This window comes from Cetorhinus maximus, chromosome 30, assembly GCF_964194155.1.
Source record: "Cetorhinus maximus chromosome 30, sCetMax3.hap1.1, whole genome shotgun sequence".
NCBI lineage: Eukaryota > Metazoa > Chordata > Chondrichthyes > Lamniformes > Cetorhinidae > Cetorhinus > Cetorhinus maximus.
The window spans coordinates 18168537-18194877 of NC_135908.1; the positions used below are offsets into that span (position 1 = coordinate 18168537).

At 42.8% G+C, this 26341-nt stretch overlaps 1 protein-coding gene across 2 annotated transcripts in view; it reads left to right on the plus strand.

The window, feature by feature from the left end:
• LOC144670111 (fibrillin-1-like) overlaps positions 1 to 26341 on the plus strand; it is a 580847-nt gene that overhangs the window by 254618 nt on the left and 299888 nt on the right. For both annotated transcript variants that reach the window (XM_078532542.1, XM_078532544.1), the window contains exons 10-14: positions 5554 to 5781; positions 5873 to 6010; positions 6319 to 6438; positions 14140 to 14265; positions 14515 to 14637. In XM_078532542.1, coding sequence (XP_078388668.1) covers positions 5554 to 5781; positions 5873 to 6010; positions 6319 to 6438; positions 14140 to 14265; positions 14515 to 14637 — 735 coding nt within the window. The remainder of the gene's footprint in view (positions 1 to 5553; positions 5782 to 5872; positions 6011 to 6318; positions 6439 to 14139; positions 14266 to 14514; positions 14638 to 26341) is intronic.

A 26341-nucleotide genomic window follows, 5' to 3' on the forward strand; every position in this document is an offset into this window, starting at 1 on the left:
GTGCCTTTTGGACACAGTGGATGCTCAATGTGATGTCCTCTACCCCTGCTCTGGCCGCAGGATGAGCAGCAACCTCACTAAAGCAGTTTGGGAGGTGGTTGCAGCAGTAGTCCTGCAAAAGAGGACAGCGACCCAGTGCCACAAGAGGATGAATGAGCTCCTTCTGCCAGGGTAAGTCACTCTTCTCATCACTTTCAACTCACAAACCCACCATACGTCCACAGGGCCTTCACTCACTGCCAGTTCAAGGAACATCACCATTCACTCTCTCACGCACACCTTCATTGTCCTCATCCCGTCCATGGGAGTACTCACCACCCACACATGTCAGGCATACTTATCACCTGGCTTGGCAGGCATCCTGCTTACTCATCTCTATTTATGCAGGACAAGCTGGCAGACAACAAGAGGGAGAGGTTGCTTATGGGTGGAGGAATGCCTGAAATCAAGGTCCTCATGGACTTTGAAACAGAGCCATCTAGCTGGCCGGCGTGGATCTGGACTGTTCCTGTGCTGATGGTGAGGTTGGTGGTGCTCTAACAAGTGAGGATCCAGCAGTGCCACATCCATCAGACAACGATGCTGTGAGTGATGTCCTCTGTTTCACAGCCCACTGCCATGCACTAATTATCTCTCCTTGCTTTCGCGGGCACATCTGCCAAACAGCCTACGGAGTCCACAACCCAGGGCCTGCACTCAAGCCCCGAAGAAACCTCTGAAGAGGAATCTGAATGCACCCTCATTGAAGACCCGTCACAGCGCTTACCCACACCCTCCACCAGTGCAGAGAAATACACCTCGGTGGGACCTAGCTTTAGGGTAGCCACAGGATCACAATCTGGGGAGCACATTACACTTTCTGATCCACAGAAGGCAGTGGCAGGGACTTCCCCAGTTCCTGGCACTCGGAGGACTCCTGGAGGCCAGAAATTTGCTGAGTCCGAGTCAGATAACGAGCCTCTGGACTCGGTCATGTCACAGTTGCTGAAGTTGCTGGAGCAAGCTTGAGAACATCAAGAAGGGATGTCCGCTGCACTCCTCAGATTGCAAGGCATAATGGAGTATCCATCCGCCTTCAGGCTGACGTGATAATGCCGGCATGCCAATGCACCGAGGTCAACACTGGTAGGATGGCGGCCGCCAAGGATACCTTGGTCCAGGACGTCGCTCCTGCACTGCTGCGCAGGCTGAACTCCATCGCTGATGCCATAGTTGGCCTCAAACAGTGTGTACACAATAGGGGAGCCGGGCAGCTCGATCTCATTCCAGCCACCCCTTCTCCTCAAGGACCCTATGGGTCAGCCAGGGCATTCACAGGGTCGAGGATCAGCAGGTGCACACTCCGGGGCCATCCACCCAAGTGACTCCGGGAGTGTCTGGCCCACCCAAATCCCCTCTTCCTGTTACCCCAGCAGCTTTAGCTCTACAGCTCAAGGAGGATGCCACTACCACATACCAGGTCTCCTAAAGCAGGCCGGGGCCCTCCAGGTTTTGGTCCTCCAGAGGATGCGCATCAAGGTCATCACTGACAAGGCGTAACAGTCAGCAGGCTGCCTCCACCTCCACTGTGGATGTCCAGGGAGCACCAAGACGTAGCGGCAGAGTTAGGAACGTTAAGAAGATGTAGTTGCACAGTCTGGGCATGGGTGTTAGTCACTTGTAAATAATGTTCACTATTGTAAATAAACTCCCAAGAATGTCTCCCTGCCTGTGGCTCCTTGTTCTGATCAGCAGTGCTCGTGTCACTCAGATGTGAAACCTTTCTGCACAAGATACACGCTGGTGTCTCAGTCCAGGGTCTCTTCCCTGTGCTTTGTGCAGCCTTCAGACCAAAGTGATGGTCCGGCCTTTCACTCCCTGGACACGTTACTGATTCCTGCACCTCAATGATGCTTGTCATTGCTGCCAGAATGTTGTGGGCAGGCACCACAGAGTTTCGTCATTCTCTCTCTGTGCTCTCAGCACCTTTAAAGTGGGACTGGCCCCCATCTCTTCAGCATCTGTTACCAGTGAAGCTGTGTTCCTGAAGGGCTCAGGTGCTGAAGGCGGACAAAGGATCAGATGTTTTTAAAGTTTCATGGCTGCGTCTCTATGATGTGCTCTGATCACAGAGTGCAAGCGAGCTGCCATTGGCCAGATGCGAGTCAGACATTCTCAGAAGCAATGTGAAGATCTATGGAGTGTCCTCACTGCATATCATCATCATCCTCCTGCAAGTGAGTGACTATTCGAGCCTCCACTGCGCCTCCATGACAGGAGAATTATCACAGGGGAATGTACGCTACCATAAGCCAGACTGGAGTCAAAGGTTCATAGATACAATGTGAGGATCTTATGGTGTCTCCTCACTGCATGTCATCATCATCCTCCACAAATCTAACAGCTATGAGGGCCTCCCGAACATGCCTGCCTCGTCTGACCAGTGCACCATCATATAAATGGCGCAGCAGGCAACGACGAAGCGTGGCACCCTCTGTGGACTATATTGCAGGGCTCCACCAGACTGATCCAGGCACCAGAACCTCATTTTCAGCATCCCAATGGTTTACTCCACCAAATTGCCAGTTTGCAACATGAGCCTCGTTATACCTTCGCTCTGCTGCAATCTGAGGCCGCTGCACAGGTGTCATCAGCCATATCCTCTGCGGGTAGGCCTTGTCCCCGAGGAGCCACCCTTGCAGACTCTGTTGACTGTGAAAGACGCCAGGGATCTGTGACTGACTGAGAATGTAGGAGTTGTGCACACTCCCTGGAAAACATGCGCAGACCTGCAGGATGCGTTTGTGGTTGTCACACACCAGCTGCACTTTGAGCAATGGAATCCCTTGTGGTTGACATGGTTCACCCCGTGTTGCGACGGTGATCTGAGCATCACGTGAGTGCAATCAATGGCACCCTGCATCTGTGGGAAACTTGAGATCTAGGCAAATCCAATCGTTCTTGCATCCTGGCTCTCCGGGTCCCGGGCAAAATGCACAAAGTGGTGTGCCCTTGCAAAGATGGCATCTGAGACCTCATGGATGCATTTGTGGGTGGAGGCTTGTGATATCCCACAGAGGTCACCTGTGGAGCCCTGAAAGGAGCCACTGACATAGAAATTGAGTGCTGCTGTCACTTGCACGGCCACTGGCAGTGGATGCCCTCCATGTCCACGTGGCGCCAGATCCTGCAGTAGCTGGCAGATGTGACCAACCAGTTCCCTAGACATGTGCAGTCTTGAGCAACACTGGTGCTCAGTCACCTGCTAGAATGAAAGGCAGCGCCTGTAGACCCTGGGTCTAGCTAGGCGCTGACCAGCGACAGCTTGCTGTGGCTCTTTGGCGGCATATGCGGGACCCCAACAGCCCCTTCTTCCAGAGGTTGCTGCTCCCCCCTCTGCGCAGCCAGGCGCCTCAGTTGCTCTCTTCTTTGTCGTTTTCGCTCTGTACACCACAAAGCATGTAGGTAGTTCACTAGGCTTCCTGATCCTGATGTACCCCTCCTGCAGGATGAAAGAGAGAGATGCGTGGGTTAGCATAGGTGGACTTAGAACCTCTCTTGGTTAAGTCTGAAGGCCCCTTAATGCATCCCGGAGAGTGCTGGCCACCACTTGGATGGCCAGAGATTAGCGCGCTGCATGACTGCCCGAAACCCCACCTTTCTCCGTCCCAATACACCTGACTGATTGGCAGCAGCTTTGCCCATGCATGCTGTGATCTCAGCACATCCTTGTGTGCTATCTTCAACTGCAGGGCAGCATTTGCCCACCCCCCCACAAAGTCGCCTCAATCACCAGGCAACATATGACTCCGCCCGCCCCCCAGTTGCCTCAACCGTGCAAGGCAACCTTTGCACCCCCGAATGTGCCTCAACCTTTAAGTCCAACAGGCGTCCCTCATGAGTGCTCCCATTACTATGAACTCAGCTCCGAGTTTCCCTCAAAGTGCAGCCCGCCTTTTATGTGCTGTTGTGGAATACATCGGACTGCAATCACACCAACATGGGCAGACGATCCATCGGGGGTTGAGGGGGGGAATGAGTCTGGCGGGCTAGCCTTATAATTATATGCTGATGTGTTACAATGAGGTTCCTGATGGCGGGAAACGCGGCCCACCCTCGACGGGTTGAGTGGACGATTGCAAACCGGCTTCACGACATCATGAAACCGATTTTTGGCCTTCTCACCATATTGTCCACTCTCCACCGAACACGCCTGACGCCAGCGAACATGGACGATTCCGCCCAAAAGAGCAAATCAGAATATCAAAAAACACCTTTCTGTTTATGAATGGGCGGCGAGTGGAGACATCAGAGCTGTATAAAATTAAACCCCACCTATCCATAACACTTAGAGTCACTTTGGGTGGAACTATGTCTTGAGCTTTGGAACTAACGTCATCTCTCACTACCATATTAATGCCCTCTTAAATTAACAGAGTTACCCCACCGCCTTTTCCCAGCTTTCTATCCTTCCTGAATGTCCTTCCTTGGATGTTCAGGTTCCAGCTTTAATTTCCTTGTAGCTACATCTCTGTTTTGGTTATCAGGTCATACGTAAATTTTTATTTCATCTGACAATTCATCTGTTTTATTGCGAATGCTGTGGGCATTCAGATACAGAGCCTTTAATTCAGTTTTCTTTTACTGTTTTTGTAAACTCTGGCTTGATACGCTGACACACTCTTAAGTTTACAATCACTGTCCCTTCCTGCCATACTCTAATTATCATCACCCTTATTGCTACCTTGATCTATTGCCTTGTTATTTCCCTTTAACTTACTCAATCTTCCCCTACATGATCCCTTCCCCACTATTTGAGTTTAAAGCCCTCTCTACTTCCCTAGTTATACAACTTGCCAGAGCACTGGTCCCAGCACGGTTCATGTGAAATCCATCCCAACAGTACTGCCTCCGCTTTCCCCAGAACTGGTGCCAGTTCCCCCAGAACCCACTTCCCCCACATCAGTCTTTGAGCCAAGCATTGATTTCTCTAATTTTATTTACCCTTTGCCAATTCGCACACGGCTCAGATGATAACCCAGAGTTTATTATCTTTGAAGTTCTTTAGTGCCTAACTCCTCATACTGTCTGTGCAGAACCTCATTCCTTCTTCTACCTATGTCGTTGTTGCCTACATCGACTATAATAACTGGATCCTCCACCTCCCAGTGTAAGTTCCTCTCTAGCCCTGAGCAGAAATCCTGAACCCTGACACCAGCAGACAACACAGCCTTCTGGATTCTCACTGTCAGTTGCAGAGAACAGTGTCTATCCCCCTGACAATATTGTCTCCTACTACCACAACATTCCTTTGAACTCTCCCCACTTGAATAGCTTCCTGTAACATGGTGCTATGGTCAGCCAGTGCATCCACACTTCAGCCGTTGCTCATGTCCAAACAAACTGCAAGAGCCTTGAAATTGTTGATGAGTTTTAAAATCATTTTGTATTGCCAATATATTTATAAAGTTACTTCATAACTAAATCACTGTAAAGTCCAATCAGTTGAAAGATTTTTGCTTTATTTGTGCTTTATCTAAACATAATGACATAACTATATCTGTGCACTTTCAGATGAATATCTTAAATTATGCATTGATGTTTCTTGGACTGATGGTGGACCTAGACCTGGCCCTGATGTTGGACCTAGACCCGGGCCTGATATTGTACCTAGACCCGGGCCTGATGTTGGACCTAGACCCGGGCCTGATATTGGACCTAGACCCAGGCCTGATGGCGGACCTAGGCCTGATGGTGGACCTGATTATTGGCCTAATGGGGGTCGTCCTCACTATAGACCTCGTAAGACTTATTATTATTAAGAAGATTTGTTTAAATATTTATTAGCTATCTCTATTACTTCATTATGAATTTTTCACCATTTCTTTTTCAGGACCTTTAAATGTAACTGATTACTGCCAGATTTATCGAAACCTCTGCTTATATGGACGTTGCATCCCACTCCCTGGGCCTAGTTATCGCTGCGAGTGTTATATGGGTTATAAACTTGATGCAAGAGGAGAATGTGTTGGTAAGATTCACATCACTGTGTTGGAGTATATTATGTTGATCCCATTGTGATGTTGGGGTGGGTTTATTATTCCCAATATGAAGATGGAGTGTCTTTACATTAAAGGATGTGTAATGCCAGTGTTTCTGTCATAGTCGGTATTTTAATTGTTTCTTGGACAAAAATATCAAAACTTGTTACCAGTTAAAGTAGCTATATGTAACTGTGTGCTGTTTATTGTTACATTTTTAAGTACCATCTCTGAACAGCCATTTTAATATCTAAACATTAGTGTACTTCTGTATAATTGTGATATTTTCCTTCAACAGATACAGATGAATGTATAAGCAACCCCTGTATGCATGGAAAATGTGAGAACACGCAAGGCTCATACTTTTGCCGTTGTAATCCTGGCTTTCAGAGCACTGCTACTAAAATTACTTGTGTGGGTACGTTATAGTTCTATAATTATCAGTACTCCATTTTGCTTTTTATTATATTGGAACAATGGTTTAATTTTGGAAAAATTGTTGCTTTCCAATACTTTGTCCAAGTGCCCAATATTACGTAGAATTTACAACACACTAACAGGTCCAACTAGTCTCTGTGCTGGCATTTATGCTCCAGTCAAGCATCCTACTTCTTCTAAACCCATCAGCATATCCTCCTATTCTTTTCTTCCTCAAACTTATCTAACTTCCTCTTAAATGCATTTATACTATTTGCCTCAACTACTCCATATGGTAGCAAGTTCTAATATCTAATCCTGATAAAGAAGTTTGTCCTGAATTTCTTTTTAGTTTTATTCTGGGCTATCTTATAATTGTGATTTCTAATTTCGGACTCTTCCACATGTAGAAATATCAATACATCCATCCTATTAAACCCCGTCAGAATTTTAAAGATCTCTACTACCCTCTTTTGCCTTCTCTTTTCTAGAGGGAAAACAAGCCCAGCCTGTTCATTCTTTAATGATAGTTATAACCGCTCAGTTCTGTTATCATTCTATTCACTAATGTCTTCAATCAAACTTTGACCCTGATTTAGAAAACTGAGTCTGAGATTTACATCACAATTTAACTGTTTTCCTATAGATGACCATAGTTTGATTGTGGTGTTACTATTAGCAACTGATATATGATTTCATTTTCTACTGTTAGATAATATCTAAGGATTTTAAAGGAGTTGAGATAGGTGATTTTGCATATGCGTTGGGATATTTTCTGCAGCTCACTGGACTCAGGGCAGATCTCAGACAGTTAGGGGGATTGTGGAGCTAATTATAGATTGTAAGTCTCACATCAATTCTGAGAAAATTGCTTCAAACAATACAAAAAAAGAGCTTAAAGAATTATTTTGAGGGAGGATTGCTGGGATATCAGTAGGCTGGTTTCTGGAGTGGGAGGTTATTTTTGACACACCCTTTAGTGTTTTTTAAGAAGTCATTATTTGTGGATAAGGGTAAGAGAGTGGATGATACACCCCTAGGTTTTATAAAGGTATTTAACCTTGTCCCACATAAAAGCTCCCTGCTTAAATTTCAGACCCACTGAATAGATAGCAATGTATTGAATTGAATTTAGGAATAGTTTGTTGAAAGAAAACAAATAATAGTTAATAGACTAACATCCATTTTGACTTGTTTGTTGATTAAGTGATACAGAATTGATGTGTGGTCTATTTATTTAATCATAGAAACATACAACACAGAAATAGGCCTTTCAGCTCATTGGGCCTATGCTGACTCTTGGAAAAAGAAGTCATGCTTAGTTCCATATTTCTGTTTTATACCCATCTGTAAGGATCGTCATCCTCAAACACCTGTCCAAATCCCTTTTAAAACTAGTTATGGAAACAACTTCTACCACCTTTTCTGACTGACATTTCTCCTCATCTCCCCACTAGATCTTTTGCCAATGATCTTGAATTATGACCTCTAGTTAATAACCCACTCAACAGAGAAAACATTTTTCTCTCTACTCTAGCAAAACCTCTTATCCTGAAAATCTCTATTAGGTCACCTTCCTGTTCCAAGGAGAACACTCCTAATTTTTGAAGCCTCTCCTTATCCTTGTAACATAATGATAGACCTCTTCTGTACTCTTTCTAAGTTCTTTTTATTTGTCTCCTGAGATGTGGTGCCCAGAGTTGACCATAATGCTCTAGCTGAGGCCTAACTAGTGATTTATTAATTCCTAGCATAATCTCACCATCAGTGACATCTGAAACTACAATATTTCCATATGCATGTTGGTGACACCCAGATTTACCTCTTCACTACCTTTCTCGGCCCTCCTCACTCCCTCTAGATTGTCAGACTGCTTGTTTGACACCTAATACTAGATGAGCAGAAATTTCTTCCAACTAACTATTGGGAAGCCTCAAAGCATTATCTTCCCTCCCACACTACAAACTTTGCTCCCTAGCTATGGAGTCCTTCCTCTCCCTGACACTGTCTGAGGCTGTACCAGACTGTTCGCAACTTGGGTGTCATATTTGACACTAAGATGAGCTTCTAAATACATTTCAGCGCCATCACTAAGAGACTTTCTAGTTCCACCTCCGTAGCATCACCCGACTTTGCTCCTGCCACAGCTCCTCTGCCACTGAAACCCTCATTCATGCCTTTGTTATCTCTAAACCTGACTATTCCAGTGCATGGCTGACCACCCATCTTCATTCAACACTCAGTAAATTTGAGGTCATCCAGAACTCAGCTGTCCATACCCTCATTCGTATCCAGTCCCGTGTTGAGTGACCTACATTGGTTCCCGGTTAAGCAATGCCATGATTTTACAATTCTCATCCCTCTATTCAAACCCCTTCATGCCCTCTCCTTTCCTTATCTCTGTAATCTCCTCCAGCCCCATAGTCCTTTGAGATATCTGAGCTTCTCCAATTCTGACCTCTTCAGCAATTCACTCCTTAATGCTTTCTGCCTCTTTATCTTTCTCTCTCTCTCTCTCCCTCTTCCTTTAAATTGCTTCTTAAAACTTACCTCTTCGCAACTGCCCTAACACCTCATTATGACTTGGTAACGAGTTTTGTTTTATAATGCTCCTGTGAAGCACTTTGAGACATTTTATAATGTTAAAGGCACTATATAAATATGAGTAATTGTTGCACCATCTGCAAACTTTATAACGCTACTCACTACACTTGAATTCAATGCCATTTATCCCTTTTTATATAAATTATGGGAATCAGTTAAGATGTATCTGTATTTTCAGATAATATCTAAATAGGAGCAGCGAAGAATGGTGAGGATCAGTATATGCAAATTCCAATGCATTTGGAAATGCTGGATTTGAGAATAGAAAAGTAGCTTATATGGTTTAATGCAGTTAGAGGTAAAATAATTAGTTTTGACAAAATTAAAGGTAAAGTGGAAAATATAATTGATAGGAAAATACTGGCAGGAGAAGAGGAGGAGAGATATCTTAGAATAATGGTGGTAGATTGCTACAATCATCATCCTAGTGCTGACCAGTGGCAAAGTAAATAAATAACAGTAATGTAGTGTATAAGACTACATCTGGACTAATGTGGCCAGCTTAATTCCACCCCTCCCTCCCCTTTTCTGACTTGAAAGGGGACGCATTATTACTGGTGAAGGTTGAACAGAGGGCGCCGATATTAATACCAGAGTTAGAATAAACAAAAGCAAAATACTGTGGATGCTTGAAATCTGAAATAAAAATAGAAAGTAGTGGTAAAACTCAGCAGGTCTGGCAGCATCTGTGGAGGGAGAGACAGAATTAAATTTTTGTGTCAAATGACTTCTCTTTGGAACTGATGAGAGGTAGACATGTGATGGGTTTTATGCAGTTGAAAGGAGGGAGGAGGAGGTGGAACAAAAGGGAAGATCTGGAATAGGTTAGAGGGCAGGAGAGATTAAATAACAAGGATGTCATGGAACAAAAGGCAAAAGAAGTGGTAATGGTCGTAGTAGAGAAACAAAATATTGTTCCAGAGTAGGTGTTAATGGCAGAATAAAGATCAGCCAGAACTTAGAACTGTTTAGCTCAATAACTAGATTAGTTATTGACCTAGAAATTCCTTGAGGCCATTTATAATGGGCATAGGGAAACAATCCATGCTTGAGGATCTCAGGAAATTGGGTCACAGGACTCATCTAAAAGCTGCAAGGGCCTGTTATGCCTCCACAGGCAGCTCACCCAGCAGAAGCATGTGACTTTGAGCCAATTTCCATGTCAGCAGGAGTTCTCAGGTGAGTCTGAGAGAGGGGTTGTGGGGGAGGGGAGCAGCAGGAGGAGGCTAACCGGCAACAACCATAGGAAGTATTATTGAATGAAGTCTTCACCGTAGAAGACTTGGAAAATTTCCTAGAGATACTTGAAAATTAAGAGGCGAAAGGGAGGGAGGAACTTGAAGCAATCATCATCACTAGGAAAAAGTGCTAGGAAAACTATTAGACCTAAAGCCTGCTAAGTCTCCAGGACCAGATGGCCTGAATCTAGCGTCTTAAAAGAAGTAGCTGCAGATACAGTAGATGCATTGGTCATAATCTTCCAAAACTCCTTAGGACAGAATTTTCCGTCCTGCGGGTGGGTGCGCACCCGCGAATGGGAGTGAAATAGTGCACGATGACGTCAGGCAAGCATCCCGATGTCATCACGCATACACGATCTTTTAGTCGGTGAGCGTGCACCAGAGGCGGCAGCACGGCCGCCAACAATTAAGTTAATTAAACAATTAACATTAAGGCCCTTAAGTAATTAATTAAGCTGCATTTTCCTCTGCCCACTCAACCATTCGGTTGGTGGGCAGGCAAGTAGGCCAGGCGACTTTTGCATTTTTAACAAAAACCTCATCCACGGGCGGAATGTGGATTCCAGGAGTCACATGGGGACATGTTTACCTCATATGTTAAAAGTTTATTTTTGTATTTAAAATCCATCAGCTCCCTGAGGCAGCTCTGTGCCTTCAGGGAGCTGTCGGTGCACACTCCCCCGCGCATGCGCACATCTCAGCGCTTGCACCCCTCCCGCCCTCACCCTGGCAGAGCTGAGGCTCCCAGTGCGTGTTTCACGCTGGCTAGCCGTTAATTGGCCATCCAGCATGAAATCTCGGTCAGAGCGCGATCGCAGGCAGCATTTGGTTTCGCGGCCAGTCCCAGGCCCACCCGTTGCGCCCGCCCAACGAGGGAAAAATTCTGCTCTTGGATTCTGGAAGGGTCCCAGTGAATTGAAAAATAGTTAATGGAACACTTTTATTCAAGAAAGGAGGGATGCAGTAAGAAGGAAACCACAGACCAGTTAGCCTAACACCTGTCATTGGGAAATTGCTAGAATCCATTATCAAGGAGGTTATAGCAGGATACTTAGAAAATCATAATTTGATCAGGCAGTGTCAGCATTCGTTTGTGGAAGGGAAATCGTTTAACTAATTTATTATAGTCTTTTGAAGAAGTAGCAAGCAAGGTGGATAAAGAGGAACCTGTAGATGTGGTGTAGCTGAATTTCCAGAAGACATTTAATAAGGTGCCATATCAAAGGTTACTAAAGATTAAAATAAAAAACAAAATTAAAGGCTACAAAAAAAAATTACATGGTATGGGGGTAACACATTGGCATGGATAAAGGATTGGTTGACTAACAGGAAGCAGAAAGTAGGGATAAATGAGTCTATTTTGGGTTGGCAAGCTGTAACAAGTGGAGTGCTACAAGGGTCAGTTCTGGGGCCTCAACTATTTACAATCTACATCAATGATTTGGATGAAGAGACCAAGTGTATGGTAGCTAAATTTGCCAATGACGCCAAGATAGGGAGGAAAGTAAGTTGTCAAGATGAGGTAGAGAGTCTGCAAAGGGATATATACAAATTAAGTGAGTGGGCAAAAATTTGGCAGATGGAGTATAATATGGGAAAATGTGAACTTGTCCACTTTGGCAGGAAGAATAGAAAAGCAGTAAACTAATTAAATGGAGAGAGATTGCAGAACTTGGTGGTACAGAGGGATCTGGCACATGAATCACAAAAGGTTAGTATGTAGGTACAGCAACTGATTAGGAAGGCAAGTGGAATGTTGGCATTTATTGCAAGGGGAATGGAATATTAATGTAGGGAAGTTTTACTGCAGCTGTTCAGGCCTTGGTGAGACCACATCTGAAATACTAGGTACATTTTGGTCTCCTTATTTGAAAAAAGTAATAGCATCAGAAGCAGTTTGGAGAAGGCCCAGTCAAGTCATTCCTGGGATCAGGGACTTATCTTATGAAGAAAGATTGGGCCCATATCCATTGGAGTTTAGAAGAATGAGAGGTGCTCTTGTTGAAACAGGTAAGATCCTGAGGGAATTTGATAGGAAAGATACCGGAAGGATGTTTCAACTTGTGGGAGAAACTAGTACCAGGGCACACAGTTTGAGGATAAGAGGTGGCCATTTAAGATAGAGATGAAAATATTTTTTTTCTCTCTTGATGGATCATTAATCTGTGGAATTCTCTTCCCAGAAAGCAGTGGAGGCTCGGTCATTGAATTTATTCAAGGCAGAGTCAGACAGATATTTGATTTGACAATGGAGTTTGGGATTATAGAGGGTAGACAGAAAAATGGAGTTGAGCAGGCTCGAAGGGATGAATGGCCCATTCCTGCTGCAAAGTCCTATGTTCCTAAGAGGAACACTTCAGTCAACACAGAAATAAAATATCACTAAGCGTTTCAGTGGTGGTGGCTGACTAGGCCACATCCATAACCCGAGAATCTAAGCCATGTTGGCCCAAAGCCTATTCCACTCAGAACATCCCAATTTCAGCCAAGTGTCCTTAAACAGAAATTAGGATCCTTATTAGCATATGTCCATTTTAGGCAACTGCCCCAGATTCCTGGAATATTATGAAACCCCATTTTGGATTAAACAATGTAGGACGGTGCTCCCCAAAATTTCCATCCATTTGATCCCTTGGACCTTTCACTCACGAGAAAGAAAGCAAGAGGGATAAAGAAAAAATTACATATTGAAGGGGCCAATAAGTTGACTAAACATCATCTTTGCAGGCAATTTATACATTAAATTACAAAATATTCCCCCTTTTCTTTTAGCACAACCGAAACAGAAATACTTCAATAGCATGACGTAACATAAGACTTGAACAGATAACTTCATAGATATATTTTACACTGTCCTTTAAGTAGACATTTAATTCTCCCAGTCCAAGGTGATTCTTACCTCCCAAGTGTTTACTTCTGTTCTTTTCCTTTCTTAGCCTGGGAAATTTCAATCTCAGAAGTATCTTTCAATGAGACTTCCCCACCTCCTACCACCCAGAGATTCTTCCTCTAGCGCAAGTTAATCAAATCTTACAGCCTCATTTTAACACCTCATGAATCTGACCTTTTCAATCTGATTGTGAGCTCCAACCTGTATTCCTATGTGGTGAACTATAATGCCCTCCCTCTCCCAAATCTTGACAGACTAATTTGTCTAAAAGTTTCATGGATATCTTAGAAAACCTTTCCCTCTCAAAGCCTATCTCCATGGTAATGTGAATCACATGGACCTTGTATCCAGTTAGAAATGCTGATTAGCTGCCTTGAGACCCCAAATTTTATCTTGGAAGTAACTGGACAGTTCAAAGTACAACTGTTTATAACCCGACATTCTGAACATTTTTCTTGGACTATGGAGACTCATAGGGCTGGATTTTACTTGTTCCAGTAAAAGTCTTAAAACGTGAACCCTTGTGTCATCCTTTCAGCTTTTAACTGGAAGTTTGAATTTCTTTTTAAAGCTATTGATCTCTACGGGATTATAACACTGGGTGAAGAGGAGACTTCCAGGGCTTTCAGTAATGAAGCTTCTAACATCTGAAGGAAGTCATGGTTGTTTAATTTCATGAATAATATAGACACCTCAATGGAAGAAAGAGTTAATTCATAGGCAGGCTAGATAGAATGATTATTTTTCTGCTCAAAATGCATTATAATTATAAATAAGTAATGGTATCAGATTATGCTGTATTTATAATATTCATTTAGCAGTGATAGTTAAACACAACCGATGGCAGATCTGGTGTTTGAAATAAGAGTTATCAAATTGGACAGTTGCTCAAAATTAACTGTTTTTCAAATACAATAATATAATGTTACTTATTACTTTAACATGCATGGATTTTGTTGTTTTTCAGACATTGATGAATGTGTTCAGAATGGTCAAATCTGTAAAAATGGTCGTTGTGTGAATACAGAAGGCAGTTTCCAATGTATTTGTAATGCTGGGTTTCAGCTGACACCAGATGGGAAAAATTGCATGGGTATGTAACATATATAGATGCAATAAAATTGTACAAACAAAAAATGAAGAATGTTGGTATTTGAACTTTAGTATTTGACTTCTAATAATTTTTTAAGCTGTTAAAGCTTGCCTTTGGAGCTATCTAGTAAATTAAGACATTTTTGTTTACTTATGTATTGTAAGATTAATTTTTAAATAAAATATAAGTGGTCACAACATGTTACTATTAATAAAGCATGCAATTTATTACTGTAACCTGTGATTTCAGACCAGGATGAATGTTCCCAGAGAAACATGTGTATGAATGGAATGTGCATCAATGAAGATGGCAGCTTCAAGTGCATCTGTAAGCCTGGCTTTGAGTTAGCATCTAATGGACGTGTATGCATTGGTAAGTTTTTAATACAACTTATCTGTATTCTAAGAATTGTACATAGAATGGCTACAGCAGAAAAAGAGACCATTTAGGCCATACTGTCTGCCAGTTATGTGCAAGAACAATTCAGCTAGTCCATGCATAGAATCATTACAGCATAGAAAGAAGCCATACAGCCCAATGAGACCTTACCAGCTCTATGTTAACGAATCCAATCAGTACCATTTCCCTCCTCTATCCCTAAAGCCCTGCAAGTTTATTTCTTTCAAGTGCCCAACCAATTTCCTTTTGAAACAATTATTCATCTCTGCTTCTACCACTCGTGTAGGCTGCATGTTCCAGGTCATTACCACTTGCTGTGTAAAAATAAAAGAAGTCCTTCCTTAAATTCCCTGCACCTCTTTCCCAAAACCTTAAATCTATATCACCTAGTCCTTGTACATCAGCTAATAGGAAACCATACTGTTGTATGCCTGTATCAAATCACCGTTGGTCCAAGTAGAACAACACCAGCTTCTCTAACCTAACCTTGTAGTTAAGATCCCTCATCCCTCGAACCTGGTCATCTCCTCTGCACCTCAAAGATCCTTACATCCATCCTAAAGTGTGGTGACCAGAACTGGACGCAATACAATAGTCTTGACCCTAACCAGAGCTATATAAAAGTTCAACATAACTTCCCTGCTTTTGTACTCAGTTCCTCTATCTATGAAACCCAAGATCACCATGCTTTGCTAACCGCTCTTTCAATATGTCCTTCCACCTTCAAAGATTTGTACACATGGACCCCCTGTCCCTATGCACACTTTAGAACTGTGCCTCTCCCTACCCTTCTGCCAAAATGCATCACTTCACATTTCTCTGCCTTCAATTCCATCTGCCATCTGTTGCAGTCAATTGGATATCATCCTCACTGTCTGCTCTTACAACCCTGTTAGAAATTGTTAACATTTAAAGAGAAACCCACAATATTATCAACAGAACTACAGCACAAGATTTCCACGTTTTCAAACAAACACAAACTTTATTGTACTTAAAAAAGAATTAAACAAAACAAGCAGCCTTAACACTGTAGGTTATAATTATGTATGTTATGCATTCAGTTTCACTCCTTACTTGCCTCCCCCCACCCCCCCCCAAGCTTTGTCCTTATAAGACACATCAATCTTAAAGTTATTTACTTCTGTAAGGACAACCCATAAGTGTGCCACAGTCTTTTGGAATTACTTCAATTATCCTCAGTTCCAGCTATTCTCAGAGATAAAACTTTCTTTTACTATCTGTTGACTACGGACAACTCAGTTCTGGTTATTTTCTCAATACTTCCAAGCTAACATACTAGTTGCTTTCTTTTGCCACAAGACTCAGTGAAGACCACTGTAGATCATTGTAGATTTCCACTAGCTGCTAGAACAAATCCTATAATTTCTGTTTCCTCACAAAATCCAAACTGAAATTAACCCACATTCCATGATGATGAAGTTACCATTTTCTCTGCTTAAACTGCATTTTCTCTGCTTAAACTGCAGGTTTAACTAACTGTCTTAATTTGACTGACTTCTCTCATGAGCTGCGCCACACAAAATCCAAAGTACTACCAAAACTCTCAGCAAACAGCCAGATAAATTGAAACCAGAGAATCTCCCTCCCCATCTCCATGCTGATGTGGCATGCTCTGGGATGTCCTCAAACTGACCTTTAGGTTAAATGTACATTATTTACAATTTCTTTGATTTGGAGAAATAAATAGATTCTACAACCCTTCAGGGTTTACAAAATGCTTTTAAACTAATTTAGTTCTAACTCCCAAAATAAAACCACCCTCTGAACTGCCCTTACTGAAATGATTGTAGATGTTATGTCTCCACCAAAAGGTCCACAGGTCACCCATAGTTTAAGTTTCTCCATCTGCTATTTTATGACTCTCACCCTTCTACTCTGACATTTTAAGTCAACATGGCCCAGCCTTTCGATAAACGCTACCCATTCTTTGAGTCGCATTTACATCAGATATTTACCAGTTTTAAATTAGGTTTTCTCCCGGTTCTCTACAGTTAAACTTATATTCCTAAACCACAAGGTATATTCTAAAACATATAAATTATGAACTAAGTATTCGTAACACTGCTACATCATTAAGTTTGGTATTATTGGCAATTTTTGAAATTTTGCTCTGTATTTCAATATCCAAGTCATTTGTATATATCAAAAAAAAGCTGTGGTTGTGGTATTGAACCTTGTCTACTATCCTCCATTCTGAAACATAACTATTTACTGCAACTTGCTGTTAGCTGGCCTTAAGACAAATTTTTTATCAAGTTGACACGGATCCTCCTATTCCATCAGGAATTCCAATTTTGTTAACAGCCTTTTATGTGGTACTTTGTTCAATGCTTTCTTAAAATCCATATGGGAAACATCCATTGCTTTCCCTTCATCAACCTCTCTATTACTTTAGCATATAGATTATTCAAACACAGTCTGCCTTTTACAAATCTGTGCTGGCTCTCCTTACTTAACTCTCCAAGTTCCTGTTTTCATCCCTATTATTGGACTGGATTTAATGGTTGCAGTGGTAAGTCCGCCCACCAGCTGGAGAGCTGGTGGCAACCCCACTGCAGCCATTTTTGAATGCCCTGACTCAATTCAGGCACTTATTCTTCCTGTTGTTGGGATACCCCAGTTCTCCAGGACAGATGCCCTGCCTCCAAGAGCTGCTGGCGAATCAGAGGGTGGCAGCTCTTAGTAGCTGCAATGCCACTGAGAGCAATGGCCATTGCTAGCACTGCAGGCAGCCTGTGAAGTGGAGAACCACTGGTGGCTCCAGAACACAGGGAAGTAGGAGGGCCCCACCAGGGCCAGTCAGGCCCTGGGTCATTCCCTGGGGGCAGCCCTTGTCACTGGTGGAGCCCTCCCTCAGACACAGGGTTCCCAATCAAGAGGGTCCTCTCGCCATGCCTCACCCCCACCTGTCCACAGACAGGCAGCCACCTTTTACTGGCTGACCTGCCCACATGTTATGGGCTTCCCTGTGACCCCCCCAACCCGCCGTGCTGCTTGTAGAATACCAACGTCAACAGGGGGTGAGGCCTTAAATGGCTATTAATTGGCCTAAAGGCAGGAAGGCTAACCTCAATTTTCCCAGACTACACTTAATTGGGGGTGGGAGTCAGAAGGTAACAGCCTCTCCACCCCACGCCTTCCCTTCCAATTTGGTGGCTCCCCCTGTCTCCCAGCCCACTTCTAGGGGGAGGGCATTAGATTCTACCCATTGTTTCTAAAACCTTACTCACCATTAATGTTAAACTGACCAGCCTGTAGTTACCAAGGGTAGAATCTTGTTGAGGTGTTGGCATCGTGCCTGCCGATTGGAGAGATGGCAAGAGACCCACGCTGCTGCTTTTCGGGAAGGTCCATAAGCCAATGGTGGCTTTCCCCTGGAATCAAGACCCTGGGGGCAGATGTCTCACCATCAAGGACTCCTGGCCAATCAGAGGCCAGGAGCACTTGTGCTCCGCAGAACCACTGTGGAGGCTGTGGCTGCTGCCAGAAGGAGAGGCACCAGAGTCCTAGGATCGCAGAGGAACCCACACCACAGTTAACTAATGGATTGGGGATGGCAGGGAGAAGGGTGTAGGGGGGTCAGCAGCAAGGACAGTGGGGGTGGCTCTGAGCAGTACCCCACTTCCTGATGTGGTGTAGCTCGATCAGGCACTGAGGTCCTTTAATCTAGGGATCCTGACCCCCCCACCCGCCAACCCCGGAGATGACAAGCAAGCTCGCGCAGTTTTATCTGTTATATATGTTGCATGTCGACAGGCCGACCTGCAGCTGGGTTAATACCAACAGTGGTGGAATGAGGCTCTTAAATGGTCATTAATTGGCCACTTAAAGGCCTCAATAAACAGCAGGCAGGAAGGTCAACCATGGGCCTTCCTGTCAAGGACTTAATTCTGGTAGAGGCGGGAAGGTGGCAGGATTCCGGTATGCCACCATCCAACATAACTACCTGTCCTTCCCACCTCCAAGTTCACCAGTGAGAGCAGAAGATTCTGCCCTTAGGAATGTCTTTGCACTTTTCTTGAATGAGGGTGTCACAGCTGCCACTCTCAAATCCTCTGGCACCTACTTCATATCTAGGGAAGATTGGAAGATTATTGGCAAGCCCTTTCACTATCTCCACTCTTAACTTCCTTCAGCAACCTGAGATGCAAGCCACCTGGACCAGGCTACTTATCCACTCTAAACAGAACCATCTTTTTCAGTATGTCCATTATATTAATTTTCTCCCCATCCACTTTTCCTTCATTTCCACTACATCATATTCCCACATGGCTACTTCTAACTTGTAGCTCACCAACCTTATTCACAACACTTTATGTGTTTACATGCATGCATTAGGAGCATGTCTTTGTATTCCTTGTAGTCCTTAGTCTGCTCCTATCTAATATGGTACTACTACCTTTAGTACTATCCAACACTCTCACTTCTTTGTGCACCTTATACTTTTTTTCTACTTCTGTGTGCTGGTGCCCATCCCCTGCCAATTTAATTTATCTCCATCTCACACCATTCCTCTGCAAATTTTCTCTTCAGATGTTTCTTCAGTTCCCTTTGAAAGCACCGATTGTATCTGCCTTCACCACACTCTGTTAGTGCATTCCAGATCCGAATCACTCACTGCGTAAAATAGTATTTCCTCATTTCACTTTTGGGTTTGTCCAAACATCTTGAATCGGGATCCCCTGGTTCTCGACCCTTCCACCATGGGAAGTTTCTCTCTTTCTACTTTGTCTAGACCCCTCATGATTTTGAACACATCTACTAAACAACCTCCTCTTCGCTAAGGAAGATTATCCTAGCTTTTCCAATCTAACCTGCACACCAGGTTCTGGGTCATTAATATATATATCAAGAAGAGCAGTGGTCCTAGTACCGAAGCTTATGGATCCCATCTTCATACCTTCCTTCACTCTGAATAACAATTGTTCACCATTAATCTGTTTTCTGTCACTTAGTCAACTGTGTATCTATGCAGCCTCTTTCCCTTTCATTCAATGGGCTTCAGCTTTGCTGGCAAGTCTGTTATGTGGCATTTTATCAAACATCATTTGGAAGTCCTTATACACCACATCAACCACATTACCCTCATTAACCATCTCTGATATATTGCCAGAAAACTCAAATCAAACTTGTGAAACACTATTTGCCTTTAACAGATCTATGCTGGCTTTCCATAATTAATCCACACTTGTTCAAATGATTGTTAATTTTGTCTCAGATTATTATTTCTAAAAGCTTTCCCCATCGAGGTTAAACTGGCTGGTTTATAGCTGCAGTTTTATCCTTACATCCGTATTTGAACAATGGTGTAACATTTGCAGTTCTCCTACCCCTATATCCAAGAAGGATCAGAAAATTATGGTCACTGGTACCTCTACAATTTCTACCCTTGCTTCCCTCAGCATTCTCAGATACATCTTTTCTGGTCGTGGTCACTTATTAACTTTTAAGTACAGCCAGCCTTGAAAACGCCTCCTGTTTATTAATTTTTTTATCCCATCCAGTATTTCAGCTACCTCCTCTTTCACGATGACTTTGGTAGAATCTTCTTCCTTGGTAAAACCAGATGCAAAGTACTGACTTTGCCTTCTGCCTCCATGCATAATCTGTTTTTTGGTCCCTAGTTGGTCCCACTCTTCCTCTTATGCTATTTTTATGCTTTGATTCCCTTTTTGTTGGCTCTTCTCAGACTCGCCCTCTTTGCCTCTCTGATTTCCTTTCTCACTTATCCCCTGAACTTTCTATATTCAGCCGGGTTCATATATTCAGCCTGGTTCACATTTGTAGTAGCAACCTGATATCTGTTGTATGGCCCCTTATCCTGCTTCATCTTCACTTTCTATCTCTCTCATCATCCGAGGAGCTCTGGTGTTAGCTGCCTTACCTTTCCCGTTCCTGGGAATGTGTCTCGGCTGTATCCAAGTAATCTTTTTAAAGACAGCCCATTGTTCCGTTAAAGTTTTGCCTGCCAATCTTTGATTCCAGTTCATGGCCCTTCCGCTAATGGGGATAGTTTCTCTCTATTTCCTCTGTCTAGATCCCTTATGATTTTGAGCACCTCTATCAAATTCCTATCAACCTCTCCTTCTTGAAGGAGAACAAACCCAGCTTCTCCAGTCCTTGCCTGTAACTGAAGTACCTATTTGCTGAAGCCAATCTAGTTAATCTTTTCTACACCCTTTGTAAGACATTCACATCCTTCCTAAAGTCCAGTGTCCAGAATTGGGTACAATTGCCAGGGATTTGAAATCAAGGATGAGAATTTTAAAATCAAGACTTCCATTCTCACTCCACTGAAATTAGCCATTCTCTAATTTAGTATCTTTATTTTAGGTTGCTCTTTGTCCTTTCCATGACTAATCTAAACCTTACGAAACTGAAAAAGCAAAATACTGCGGATGCTGGAAATCTGAAATAAAAACGGAAAATGCTGGAAAAACTCAGCAGGTCTGACAGCATCTGTGGAGAGAGAAACAGTTAACGTTTCGAGTCTGTATGACTCTTCTTCAGAGACATATGAAACTGTGGTCACTGTTCCCTAAAATACTGATCCACATCATTCCAGCAGAATCAGATCCAGCAATGTCTCCTTCCTTGTTGGACTGGAAACATTAAGATCAATGAATTTCTTCTGAATACACCTTAGAAACTCTTCCCCCATCTGCCCTTTACATTATTACTACCCCAGTCAATATTAGGACAATTGAAGTCCCCCATTATAACTCCTATGTACGTTTTGCACCTCTATTATTTCCCTACAAATTTATATCTTTTCCACTAGTTGTTGGCCTATAGAATATACCCAGTAGTGTAGTGTAATGGTACCTCTATTATTTCTTAACTCTAACCAAATAGATTCAGTCCTTAACCTCTCTCTCTCTCTCTCTCCAGCGCTGCAATATTCTCCTCAATCATTACAGCCACCCTTCTTCCTTTCTTTCCTTCTGTGTCTTTCTTGAACACCTTATATCCAAGAATATTTAGGGAAAACAGTACCGGAAAACAAGTGAAGAACAGCCTGTCTGTTACCATAACTATAAAATCCCCTATTACTATTGCATTCCTAATAGTTCTTGTGTCCCCTCTGTACAGCTGAGCCACCTGTGGTCCCATGGACTTGAACCTGGCTACACTCCCCATTAAACCAGTATTCAGAACTAAATGCTAGCCGGAGAGTGAGATACATTCAAGGGAGTCTGGCACTACCTGCCTGGTCCTCCTTGACTTTCTAGCAGTCACCCATTCCCTCTCTGCCTGAACTCTCTTAAGCTGCAGGGTGACCACATCCAGCGACATGCTATCCACAAAGATGTAAGCCTTGCAGATGCACCACAGTGACACCAGCAATTGCTCAAGCTTACCCACAACTCAAACTTCTCTAGTTGATGACACATCCAGCACATGTGGTTGCCCAGGACATGAAAAACATCCTGAGTTTTGACATGGCACAGAAGGTGCACTCCATAGTACTGAGGTTGCTTACCCTACCGTGTTAGACTGACTAAACTTAACCAAAATAAAATGAAGGCTTATTCGGAACCTATATAAAAAGAACACAATCTACTCACTAGTCAGCACTTTATGCTAATATCATTTTTAGTTTATTTTAAAAATTACACCCTCTAGTCTCTGGCCACAAACTATTTCAAATTAGCGCTCCTTACCCCTTGGTGTCCGGCACTATTTTCTCTCAGGCTTACTATATCCACTCTCGCTGACTCCCTGCTGCTGCCTGTACCTGTTCGTCTCTGGCACTTTTTTCCTTCAGACTCGCTGTCTCTGACTCCCATTGACTTCTGCCCCTGTTCTTCACTTGTTTTCTGGTACTGTTTTCCGTTTGGCTCGTACTCTCGCTCTCTCATTTACAGAAAAATAACCATAACCAGTCAATTGTAACTTGCTATTTGCCTTTGCAGTAGCATGCCTTAATGAAGTAAGCAAGTTGCTGGAGAACAGTTAACCTGTGAACAAGCTGTTTATTTAAATTGGGGACTACTCAATAATGCCTGAGCTATAAAATGCACATAAAAATGTTGAACACAGGATGAATGGAGGTTTGAATTCTCAATAGGCAGACAATAGACATCAGGAATACCCCACAAGTAACATAATAAGCAGCATAACTGTATATATGTGTGTATTCTCCAGAAAGTCTCCCTTATACGTGCCATACCTGTTATGACACAGCAGTTTGTAAAGGCTGAGTTATTTATAATCCCAGAGGGAAATTTTAAACAACTGTCATAACCTATATTTTCAATTAGTATGGTTTGAGTTGCAGCTCTAAATTCAGGAATAAGACCACCTGCTCTCGAGAGGTTTTATATCAAACTAAATGAGACATTTATTAATTTACAACAAATTAAACACATACACATGGCTACAAATTACTACTATCATAACTTTTAACAAATTCCCAAATTAATCTCCACTAAGGCAACAATAACCCATAGACTTAACCAGGCACCAGGCAAAGCATCTTCACCTTACGAATTCAAAATGAGGTCCCTTTCAATTTGGTTCCTTTGCAAGTTGTAGGCTTACAGACTTAGATCTTACATGCCTCTGACCGGCACACACAAACTCCGCTCAGGTTATACCTAGCCGTCCCTTTTGAATGCAAATTCTCATTGTATCACCAAGCCCTTTGAACTCCACTTCTTCGAACAATAAAACCCCTTTCATAGTACCAATTTTATTAGTAATATAAACATTGCTAGGTGTCTCCTAGCTAGGTGCAAGATTTCACCCCCAGTCTTTAAATACTTAATTCAACAAAATGCAAATGTACCCTCTACCTTTGTTTACATCTCAAAACTACTGTACATCAAAGCACCCAGACTAGCTGGCTTTAATCCAACTAACACACACACAAACTAAACCTATATTTAAAAAAAATAATTTCCAATAACATTATACACACCCTCTTCCTGACAATATCCAATTAGTAGTTCCACCAGTTGGAGGTGTGGAACCTCAGCATCCTTTTGCCTCTCTGTGACACTTATGGTAGGCAGCAAACCCTGGATACATGAGCATGTATTTTCACCTCTGTTCCCAGGTTAAACCTTCTAGCAGCTGTCACACTAAGTCACATTATTTCCTACACAGGAATTGGCTACACTGCTGCTATCTGCTTTCAGTATGATGAAATGACTTATGTTTCACTTTCTTATTCAAATTCAGCTCACTACTGTAAATGCTGAAGTGCATGGATACGCATCTTTAGCAATACTGGATTGGGCCTTTAATGAGACATCACACTTCACAATCCAGTGTGTGTGCTTAGTTACATTTTATTTCACAATTCCAGTGTATCAGTACTCCAGACTCTGCAATCTAGTATGAATGTAGCATACAGTTGTTCATTTGCAACTCTTATTGCTAATTCTACCTTTGATCTGTACATTCTGTGCATACTACCACTAAATCACAGTATATCCGAGATGCACAAAAAGTGACATTAGAATAACATGGAGCAAGCACAACACACTTAAGTCTCAGTCTCCTCTAATCATTCTGTTACAATGGTTATGTTACCCTCTTAAGGTCTATGGTTATTCTTTCCTCACAAATTCTTCAATCAGTTCATAATTTGGTCACTTGTATTTATAATAAACACCTTCCGTACCATCAAAGACATGAATGAGTGAATTTCACACATTTCTCTGGCTCTCAATCTAAGAAGATACTCTTTCCTAGGCTCACTTACAAATTGCAGGCCTGCTTATACAGCTCAACACATCTCATGCTTCATTGTGTGCCATAAACAGCCCAGAACATCAACGTACACAGGTAGTTAGAACTCTCATTTCCACAACTTGCACTTGCCCACTTTCATCATGGCCCCTGTGCTGTAACCATTTTATGATTCTACAGTGGGCCTCTACTCATTGGAGTTTAGAAGAATGAAAGGTGGACTTACCTTAACCTCTTTTTGTACCATTAATTCATTTATTTTGTTCCGAATACTACATGTATTTAAGTAAAGGGACATTAATTTTGCCTTTTTACCAATTTTTCCCCCTTTGATCTTATTTGCTGCTGTTTTTTCATGTTTGTGCACTCTATCCCTTCCTGTCACACTCTGGGTATCATTACCTAATTAGCTGCTCTGCAAGGCTGCCATATCCTTTTGCTTTGTAAGCCTACGTATCCCCTTTCCAGAACCCTCCCCACCTCTATTTAGTTTAAAGCCCTCTCTACAGCCCTAGTTGTTCAGTTCACCAGGACACTGGTCCCAGCACAGTTCAAGTGAAGCCTGTCCTACCGGAATAGCTCCCTTCTACCCCAGTGCCCCATGAACTAAAACCCATTCCTCCCACACCAATCTTTGAGCCACGCATTTAATTCCTTGACTTTACTTACCCTATGCCAGTTTGCCTGTGGCTCAGGTAGCAATCCTGAGATTATTACCTTGGAGTTTCTGCTTTTTAATTTAGCTCCTAACTGTTTAAATTCTTTCAGCAGAACCTCCTTTCTAGTCCTATCAATGTCGTTTGTACCAATATGGATGACGACAACTGGAACCCTCCCCTCCAACTCAAAGTTCCTCTCTAGCCCTGAGGAGATGTTCCTTAACCCTGGCAGGCAACACAGCCTTTAGGATTCATACTCACGGCTGCAGAGAACAGTGTCTATCCCCCTAATTATACTGTCCCCTACATTACTATGCCCCCATTTCCTCCTTCCACTTGAATGGCTCCCTGTACCACGGTGCTGTGGTCAGTTTGCTCGTCCTCCTTGCAGTCCCCGCTCTCATCCCCACAGCATGCAAGAACCTTGTACATACACATCATGTCCTTGAAGATATCTCTTAAAGAACTATGCCATAACTAAAAAGACTTGTCCAAAAGACAGAAAGTGGAACAAAAATTAGCCACAAATCTTGCTGGTATCCCAGAAAAAAACATAGACATTGAATATTCTTAGAAGAAGTTAAAGGATGGCACTCATAGCAGGCCATCTGAGGTCCTTGGATTTGTCAAACAGAAGCGCTAAGATTGGTTTGACAATAACGACCAAGATATAGCCAATGCTCTCAGATCCTACATATCTGACAAAAAAAAACCACCAGCAAGAGAAACCAGATATCACCAAGCAAAGCACATGCTGCAGGCCAAACTAAGAGAGATGAAGAACTGATTGTAGGGATTTGGACTTCGTACTAAACCCCAGAGTAAGAAAATTCTTGTTTAGGAATAGCTTTGTTGGCAAAAAGGACAATCACTAATTTGGAATGCAAACTAACAAGGTTTATTGGACAATAAAGGTTGATATAGGCCTCCAAATTGTAGTGGTAAGGTGAGGGATGGAATTAAGCAGGAAATTAGAGATGCATGTAACAAGGACGCTACAGTAATCATGGGTGACCAAAACATGATAGAATTTTCCATTAGGATGGAAAGCGAAGTAGTCCAATCTGAAACTACAGTCCCAAATCTAAACAAAGGAAACTATGAAGGTATGAGGGGTGAGTTGGCTATGATAGATTGGGGTACTTCATTAAAAGGCATGAGATAAAAACATAGAAAAAGATAGAAAATAGGAACAGGAGTAGGTCATTCTTCGAGCCTCCACCATTCAATATGATCATGGCCGATCCTCTATCTCAACGCCATACTCCTGCTCTCTCCCCATTTTCCTTGACACTTTT